The sequence below is a fragment of the Silene latifolia genome, chromosome 4 (assembly GCF_048544455.1).
Source record: "Silene latifolia isolate original U9 population chromosome 4, ASM4854445v1, whole genome shotgun sequence".
Lineage (NCBI taxonomy): Eukaryota > Viridiplantae > Streptophyta > Magnoliopsida > Caryophyllales > Caryophyllaceae > Silene > Silene latifolia.
The window spans coordinates 109,524,231-109,534,326 of record NC_133529.1 but is presented as its reverse complement, the minus strand read 5'-3'; the positions used below and the strand labels follow the sequence as shown (position 1 = coordinate 109,534,326).

The window sequence follows — 10,096 nt, the reverse complement described above, 5'->3', positions numbered from 1 at the left end:
TGCTTTTGATATACTAACCTCTGGCAACCGAGATGGTAACAGTCTTTCATGCTAGGGCAGTCCTTGGTAAGGTACCTTGGTATGAGGGGGTGTTACAGCTACTTCAGTCAAAACAGATAACTGAAATGTCTTATCAAACGGAGCCTAAGCATCCCTTATCTATTTATTAACCTAATACACAACTTAATCCTATACAGGGAAGTTTCAAGGAAGCTATCTTTTCCTTTTGAGGACCCGACTTTGTTACAGCTTCCCTGCAAACGTACAAAAGATAAGCTTTCCTTTTCTCTGGACTTTTACCCACAATCTTTTCTAACGTTACCTTCCTCTTCTTCTGTTTCCTGTTCCAGCGATGAAGATTATTCTATCGACTTAGGTTTGGTGGTGGACCTTAATTCGCCACCAGGGGATCAATGACTGCCTTTTGCTGGAATTGTAGGGGATTTGGTGAGACGGATGATCCTACAATTCCATACCTTCACCACTGTATTCGTAAATTTCATCCGTCAATTTTGTTTTTGCAAGAGACTCACTCTACTGTGACCGTAGTAGCTATGAAGACTAGTCATCTTGGTTTTCCGAACTTCTGTGGGGTTGACTCATTAGGGCGTAGTTGAGGCCTTTTTTTTGTTCTGGGATCACTCTGTAAATATTAGTGTATTGTGTACTGACAAGCGTTTTATCTTTTGTAAACTTATTATAGAAGTCTCACTTTGTACATGTATGTAATGTTTATCTATGGGGAACCTGCTTTAGCCTACCGCTGTGCTGTTTGGGAACAAATTTCAGAGGTTATTTCCGGTTGCTCCCCTTTAGTAATCATAGGCGACTTCAATCAAGTAGAGTTACATTGTGACAAGTTTGGTGGCTCACCAACGATTCGTGGACAGGACGAGTTCCTTGCTTGTAAACTTAACAACGATCTCATTGACGTTCCTTTCTTTGGGCCACGCTTCACCTGGACAAATTCGCAACTGAATGCAGATTGTATTTTTGAGAGTCTTGATCGCGCTTATGCGACACAAGACTGGTTTCAGATTTTCCCACACGCTTCTCTACTCCATTTACCAATACTTATTTCTGATCATGCTCCGATAATCTTAAGATTTTTTCAGCCTGCTACACCGTTTAAGAGACCATACCGAGTTGACAATTGGTGTCTTTCAATCCCAGAGGTCATGAATTTGGTTAATATTGCTTGGAATGGTCCTGTTGCGGGATCATCAATGTATGTTCTCTCTAGAAAGCTCGCTTCCGCTAGATATGCTATTCTCTCTTGGGTTCTTCAACACAGAATTTCACACGGCATCAATTGGTCTTCTGTGGACTCGGAACTTGACAGTTCGTCTGACTCTATTGTCAACTCTTTCACGGCAAATGCTTTTCAAACGGTAAGAACTGAGCAAATGCAACGCATCCACAAGCAGCATCAGTACTGGCTTCAACGTGTTAAATTGCGTAAGGAAATTTTAGACAGGCTTCCTACTAGATTCTTATTCAATATAGTCAAGCAGAGATCTTCTAAGCAGCGTATACTTGCCTTGCGGGCCTCTGATGGTACATGGCTTCATAATTTGGACGAGATTGAAACGGAAATAGTTGGATATTTCAAGTCGCTCTTGGGGCCTCCTAAATCCAACGATCCTGCTTTTCCAAGGGATAATTATGATGCTTTCCTGAACCCACTTGATCTGCCTTTCCTTACTCCTCAAGATTGTTCAATTCTCTCTGCGCCTTTTACGGATATGGAAGTTCTTCGTGCTCTTCGTAATATGGAAGGTTCTAAATCGCCAGGTCCGGACGGTATTACTCCTCGATTTTTTCAGGTTTTTTGGCCACAAATTGGTTCTCTGGTTACCAGCGCTACTCTACGATTTCTAAATACGGGGCGTCATGTTGAAAAAGTGGAATAACACTCATATTATTCTCCTTCCAAAAGTCGAGCACCCAGAGATGGTATCTCAATTTAGACCAATAAGCCTCTGTAATGTGGTTTATCGGCTCGCTTCCAAATGCCTTGCCAATCGCATCAAACTGGTTATTTCGTCCCTCATTTCTGATACACAACAGGCTTTTGTGCCGGGGAGATTAATGTCGGACAGCTCAATCATCGCTCATGAGATTATGCATTATCTTAACAAGACTAAGACTGGTTCTAGTTGTTATGCGGTTCTCAAATTGGATATGCATAAGGCTTTTGATCGTGTCTCGTGGCATTTCCTTATGGAGGTCATGCGCCATATGCGATTTCCTCCTGTCTGGCGCAGTCTTATATGGGAATGTATTTCCATTGTTTCATATCGGATCCTAATTAATGGAGAGCCATCATCTATTTTGACTCTGACATGCGGTCTTCGACAAGGTGATCTGTTATCCCCCTATCTATTTATTATTTTCATGGAAGTTTTATCTAGACAACTCTCTCGTGCTGAGAAGACGGGAATGCTCACGGGTTTAAAGATATCTCGCTATGCTCCAACCGTTTCCCCCTTATTTTATGCGGATGATGCACTTGTCTGCTGTAAAGCTACACACGCTGCTTTTGGTGCCTTAAGGGATATTTTCAAGGACTTTGAATCTGCTTCGGGACAAATGATTAACCTCAATAAATCTTTCATTAAGTTCAGCCCCAATGCCCCGCCTGATTTTAGATTGCATTTAACCTTCATCCTCAAGATGCAGAGCTCCTCAACCTTCGGTACCTACTTGGGTGTTCCTGTTGACATCCCACGAAACCGATCTCGGGTATTTCATCCTTATATTGACAAATTGACGACTCGAATTTCATCTCTGTCTTCACTGCATCTTAGTCAATCAAGTAAGCTTGCGGTCATCTCTGCCGTTTTACTCGTCTCATTCTATCACTTGATGGCGGCTCTTTCGTTCCCTCTTGAGATTTGTCGGAAAATTGATTCTCTAATTGCTGCGTTCTGGTGGCGCCATGACTGGAAAAGGCATTCTATTCATTGGCACAAGCGTGAGACTTTACAAGCACCAAGAGACTACGACGGTTTAGGAATCAAAAACTCTCTTCTCTTGAGTCAAGCTTTACTAGTTAAGAACTACTGGCGGCTCAAATGCATCCCACTGGTTTGCTTGCTAGATATCTTATTCCTAAATATGCCCGTGATTTACCTATCCTTACAGCCAAATCACGTGTCTCAAAACCATCTTTCCTTTGGAGCGGTATTTGTCGTGCGGTGGATGAGGTTTCCTCGGGAATTTGCTGGAAAATTGGCAAAGGAAAACAAATAAACTTGGTAAATAGTCGTTGGGTGCACGATACTGTTCCTAGTCGTTTGGGGACTGACAGAGAACCCGCTCCTAGTTTATCGGATTTGCTACATCCTTCGGGTGACTGGAATGCTTCAGCCGTTTTCCAACGCTTTGCTCCGATTACAGCAAAGTTAATTATCGCAATGGAACCTCCGCTTCTTGATAGTGATGATTTCCTCTACTGGAAATATACGGAGGATGGTAGCTATTCAGTTAAAATGGGTTATTTCCACCTTTGGCATAAGTCTTCTGCTGCGTCTCCGTCTTTAATGTCTTCTTTTCCATGGTCTTGCATATGGAAGTTACCAGGTTCAGCTAAATTTCCTTTGTTGTTTTGGAGGCTTGCACACAATATCATGCCTACCTCGGCAAACCTCAAGGCACGCGGCGTGACTCTCAATCTCTCTTGCCATTTCTGCGGTTCGTCAGAGGAAAATGCAGAACACTTGTTTCGCTCTTGCAATATTACTCAGCATGTATGGCGATCGTCTTTGCTTGGTCTCAATTCCCAAGCAAATTCGATGGTTCCTTTTAATCGTTGGCTTGCTGATTTGGTGACCTATTTTTCTCATCAGTCATCAACTGTTCTCAATCCTCTACTCTACTTCGGTTGTGTCTTGCAAGCGATTTGGTCGGTACGTAATTCTATTATTTTCCAACAGTGTTCGATGGATCCTTTAAGAATCTGCCGTCTTGCTGATCAGCTCTATTCTTCTCATCAACTTTTCCCGGAAACTTGGCGTACTCTAAACGGTTCAGATTCGCTACCTACAGCTTCTTCACCGATGCAATAGTCTAAGAATAGCACCTTAGGAGCTATCTGTTTCTATGTGTTGGTCGGTCGTTTTCATTCGGTTAATTGCTTCCAAGCGTCCATTTCAGACTCTTATACGAGACAAGAGCATTTAGCTTTTATCAGAGCTAACAATATGCTAAAGGCCTCAATAAGAGCTTTATTGATCGCTATGCGAACTGCCCGGTCAGCGGCATATACCTCCGTCTCTTTTTCCATTTCATGTCGTAAACTATCAGCCGTTCTGGCACGCTTACTGTCAGTACTAATTGGTGTGCGGAATTCAGTTCATGAAATCCGTCAACTCTTCATCATTTACCCTTTTTGGTCAGTTAGTTTAGCTACTGGGTAACAGGATTATGTCTTTGTACTCCTTTCTATTTTAATATTATCGGTTTATTGTTGTCAAAAAAAAAAAAGTTGGTGAGGATTGATTAAACAAACAATATCACCTTTCCTAGAATTTATGTATTTAAACCAATACTAGTCACAAAGAAAGGTATTTTTACCAAAGTTGGCTGGTGTGAGTGGTAAGGACTCTCATCTCTTAAACAAGTGGTCAGGGGTTCGATTCCTGACTCTTGCGAATGAAAAAGCCAAACTTGGGAGGGATCAACCCATTAAATTGACTTCAGTATGCCGAAGGAGATTGCCCCAGCTGTCGGTAGGGGATACTCCTGATCAACACCAAAAAAAAAAAGTACTTTAAAACAACAACAACAACTAGGATTAAAGGGTAAGGTAGTCGCAGACTAAATCTAAACCGAAGTAGTTGTACGTTGATTACTAATATTCATCTACTTATGAAAATGTCTAAATTAAACCATTTTAGACAAAAAAACAAGCTTGCTACAAGAAGTATTGTATAAATTAAACCATCGCAACAATACTAGCATAAGTTGAATGAATAAGCATAAAAATGATCCAACTAAAAACTAAAAACATTTAACAAGTAATCAATACAAAATGAAATACTATTAATAAAAGATAGAGGGATTAAAGTCTTCCAAACAAAAGAAAGATTGAAGCTTTAAGTAAAATTACACCAATAAAAAAAGATTAAAGTCTCACTGCATGAGACCGTCTCACTGCATGAGACCGTCTCACACAAGAGTTATTGTGTAAATAATAAGGTTATAAGAGGGGTATTTAATAATGTTTTTTTTTTTACTAAAAAAAAAGGATGGATAATTTGGTTTAGATGGTCCGAATTGCGTCACCTAAACTTTGGATGGAAGGGAGTAATAATTATCGCATATACAAACCAATGCAATTTTGCACGCTAGTTAGCGGTAAGCCGGTAATCCCCTATTATTATATATTAAAAGATTAATATTTTTCCAAATTTTACCGCTTAAATTTCCCGCCTAGGTAATATTCTACTGGACAATATTTATTTCTTAATTAGTTAGTGTTCACTATCTATATTTACTATTAAACAATATTTATTTCTATAATTAATTTTATAACATCAATCATTGTTTAACTTTTACATGAATAAGGCTAATAAAATATATCTCCATGGAATTATTTATGCAAATTTTCTACCTTTTCAAAATGGAGGTAAACTACATCCCCCTACTACTAAGAGAATAAAAATTCTCTTAGTTTTCCCTCTAAAAAGCATCTTGCTAAATAAGGTAATAAATAAAATTTTATTTCATTACATTATTATCTTTTCAATGTTATATTCTTATAAATAAACTCTAATTTTTTAAATATATTCATAATTATGAATTTTTCATTAAAATAAAATAAAATAGATATTAAACTAAGTATAAGTTGCTAAATTTTTTAGTAATGCAATAATTATTACTGTACAGAATAACTTGACACATGCTTACTATTAGTTTCGTGACAAAAAACATTGACTAAAAAAAATTCACAACTTAAATAATTTTTTTTATTAGTTTTCCATTTCATTTTTTTTGGTTTCATATCAAAATACAATTGAGTGAACTGATAAATATTAATGAGGTGCAAAATTAAAAAGTATATAAATCCTCCTATATACTAAGATAATACAACCTCTAAAGTTTTTCCTCCAAAGTGCTCAAACTTATGTATGGAAACAAATTAGATTTTCATTTATTAAACTAATTTTCCATTTAAAATAATCTATACATAAAAACGGTATCTCCTATTATTAACTTCGTGACGAAAAAAGTTTTTTTTTTTAAATAATTTGATGTAGTTAAAATATTTTCACAAAAAACACAATTAATAGAATTATTCAATTCTTTTGATTACTTTTAATATTAGTTATTTTTTATAAAAATTTGTGAGACATAAATCTAAAATCTATAACTAATACACTAAAAATTAATAGGCCTATATTTACCGCGCATTTGCGCGGGATCTACACTAGTTAGTTTAATAAATTGTTAAATTCTCTAATATCTATAGCTAAAATATCATACATTTGCACGGAGCTACACTAATCCCCCCTACTACTAAGAGAATAAAAATTCTCTTAGTTTTCCCTCTAAAAGGCATCTAGCTAAATAAGGTAACAAGTAAAAAAAATCATTACATTATTATCTTTTAAATTAATATATTCTTATAATTAAACTCTAATCTTTAATTAAAATTCATATTTATGACTTTTTCATTAAAATTCATAATTTATTATGCAATCATTTCCATTTTCATAGATATTATTGTTCATCAGTTACCTCTAAAATTACGCAAACCTGCTTCTTATGCAGTCTTTAACATAATTATTGTCATCACTTACACCCTAAAATTGCGTAAATCTGTTTCTTATATTATCCTTCATCAGTTACACTCTAAATATGGTGTATATTTTAAAGGACGTAATAATTTTTATGTATTTTTTTAATAAAAAAATAAAAAATATTAGTATAATTATTCGTAAATTGTCTTTTTAAGTGTGTGGTATACTGTTTTTACCTGTTTTTGTTATAAGGTTTATACACGTTTTAATTAGATTTTATATTTTTACATCACTTAATTGTAATTTAATGTCATAAATTAGTTTCATGCAATGATATAACATTATAGAGTTAATTTTTATAGTAAAATAAAAATGTTTTAAGACAAAAATAACTTAATTTAAAGTGACTTTTAATGGTAATAAACTTTCATTTTCTACCTCTTAATAAGATTATATTAGTATATTATAACATTAAAGGTACAGTTAATTTATGCAATTAATTTAATAAAAATATCTCTTTATAAAACAAAACTAAAAAATACCGTGCTGTAGCACGGGGATCTACACTAGTCATCAATATATATATATAAAAGAGGCTTTTTTCAGGCAATTCTAGAGTCTCCAATTTTTGTAAAACACCTATATATTTTAAATACTAATATGTACGAAAAGATATAAATTTGGCAAACAGATAATGCAGAAGATTTAAAAATTAATCACAACTGACAAAAGATCGATTTTCCATTTAAATTTGTTAAGAACTGAAATACTAATTAAAAAGTAGGTATATATATATATATACACCATGCATCTAAACATAAACATAAGATAGCTTAGGTGCTTTCCTGCCATAATAATTACTCTCGATCTAGGCAAGTTAAACAGGAAAAAGAACTAAAAACAAACAAAGATGATGTTGCGTGTATATTATCTATTGTTTGCCATTCATGGAATCGGGTCCGCTCGTGCTTGCAATAAGTGAACTATTACCCACTTTCGTTTCGGCTTCGTAATGCATTGTCCTCCCGATTGGTCGCTTTTGGGTGAAAACTAATGGAATAATACTCATAGATTTCCTTTTTGAATTTGATAAATCCGCTTCAATTTTTCAACAAATTTTCAGACGCTCGGCTTGCTCATATTTTCGCTAACCTTAGGAGCTTCTTCAAGGCAAAGAATGGCTTCTTCCTCGAATCAGTTCCTTAGCATTCACATATATAATATAATGTGATAAATACGTACGTTATTCAACTACGCTATGTCTATGATATGACTCCAAGTTAAGTACTCCGTATTTATTAAAAAAAAACAAATACCAAATCTACCCTAATACGAGTATTATTTAAGACTATTTATAATATTCAATAAGTCTCTCTTGCGATCCGTCACAACCATGTGACGGGTCAAGTATTAGCTACATGGGTAGATAAAGACAACAATTAAAGTGCATAGGGAATCACAAATGATTTGTCTTATTAAGTCATGTGGATATGAAGACGTGAAGACCATCGCTCCGCTTAATGTGCATCCATGATGCGTTTGTAGGTCTCGCTATAGCAACAAGTGAATAGCTGCGATATATTGCCACCACTAACCAAGGCACATTGTGATTTTAGAACTTTGGTAAAAACATAACACGGATGGTCATATCTCTAGCGATCCTTAGACTCCAACTTTTCTAAATCGCCTATAATTAATATATTTACATTATATAATTTTTAAAATAAAAATAAGAGTGAAAAAATATAAATTCGACTAAAAAGATAATGCAATAGATATACTAAATCAATTTCAAACAACTACATACTCCATATTTATCAATAATAACTTACAACAACTATCTTTTATCTTTTAGCCATTGAAATTTGTTTACAACTAAAAAACCAATTATAAAGGCAGTGAAGCGGCTATATATAGTTATGACTCATCGGTTGGGATTATTGTATTTGTTAGGCTTGGAAAGTTGGAAGTGTTACCAGATAGCAATTTTACATCCATGCATAAAGTTCAATTTTTGTGCCATTGATAACGATGGTTTTATATTTGAGAGATGCAGCATCCTAATATATGAAGTCATTGTTAACAATCCAAAGTATACGAAGACTATATTGTTGAATCAATAGACAAAGTAATACCTCAATACTTTTATAAGCCCATTGCAAGGGGCGTACATCAAATGTTGTTATTTGATATTTTATCAATACTAATCATGTTCACAAATTCTCATTTAAAACAAATGTATTTGTCTTAATCTTAAGACGGGTTAAGAAGTTAGCTTTTAATAATAGCAAGCATAAGAAGGCGATATAGATTAGTTTTTATGTAACCCAAGCAAATCATGATCTAATTTTTATTTTTAATTATTAAGTCACTTAAAAGATAACTTTTTAAAGATTCTTATAGTGATAACTTTTTTAACATTCCTATATTAATTTGTATTCTACCTCTCATTAATCATACCAAGATTGTTCTCTAATACAATATTAAATTAAGCATGGTAGTTAAGTATTTCACTAGACTCCGTCGGTTTGATTGAGAATGGGAGCATGGCCATCATTCTTTCAGATTTTTACTAAATTCCTCTAAAGATACTATTCCCTTTGATTTGCGCAAATACCCAAAACCTTCTCTTTGGTTTATTAAGCAATATATCAATTTGATTAGCTTTTGTATTATTTAGGATAATAATTGACAGTGTTACTCGAAATTGATCGTGTTCTTTCGAGACATTGACGGGTTTCTCTAAGAGTTTTAGATATGAAATCTGAATATACACAACTTTTTGCTTAAGACGGACATAATTATCTTAAAAGAGATAAACCGATGAATATATGATACTGTCTTAAAACATGATACAATATAAAGAATTTCTTATACGTATAAATAAATTAGAATAAGCATCAACGTATAGTAATTTCCATTCATCTTACATTATAACTACAGTCTTATTTTGTACTACGCATAATAGAATGGATTTGAACACAATATTAGAGTTTTACCACGTAATATGGCATATGAGGTAACCCGTACAACATACTAATCGGTTTGATAATAATTCAAAAAACATTTCACAATGAACAAGGTTCATGTATCCCAATTGACTTTAAATGTCGATACATTATCTATTAACAGTTTTAAAGAACTCACTTAAACAAGAACATTATTTAGTTAACCGTGCAACGCACGGGCATGAAATCTAGTTAGGTAACAAAGTGAAAGTTACGGTCGACGTCTCGACAAGGAGAGGAGTAGTAAGAAAGACGGAAATGAGGAAGTCGAAGGGTGGGCCGGAAACATAAATAAATCTACAAAGCAGACAATGAGTAGAATAATAATAATAATAAACGATT

The 10,096-nt window shown here is 34.5% G+C and overlaps 1 protein-coding gene across 1 annotated transcript; it reads left to right on the top strand.

The window, feature by feature from the left end:
- The first annotated feature begins 728 nt into the window (after positions 1 to 728).
- Positions 729 to 1,913, top strand: LOC141651913 (uncharacterized). Its single transcript, XM_074459604.1, has one exon. The coding sequence runs from the start codon at positions 729 to 731 to the stop codon at positions 1,911 to 1,913; it is 1,185 nt and encodes a 394-aa protein (XP_074315705.1).
- Positions 1,914 to 10,096: the final 8,183 nt, after the last annotated feature.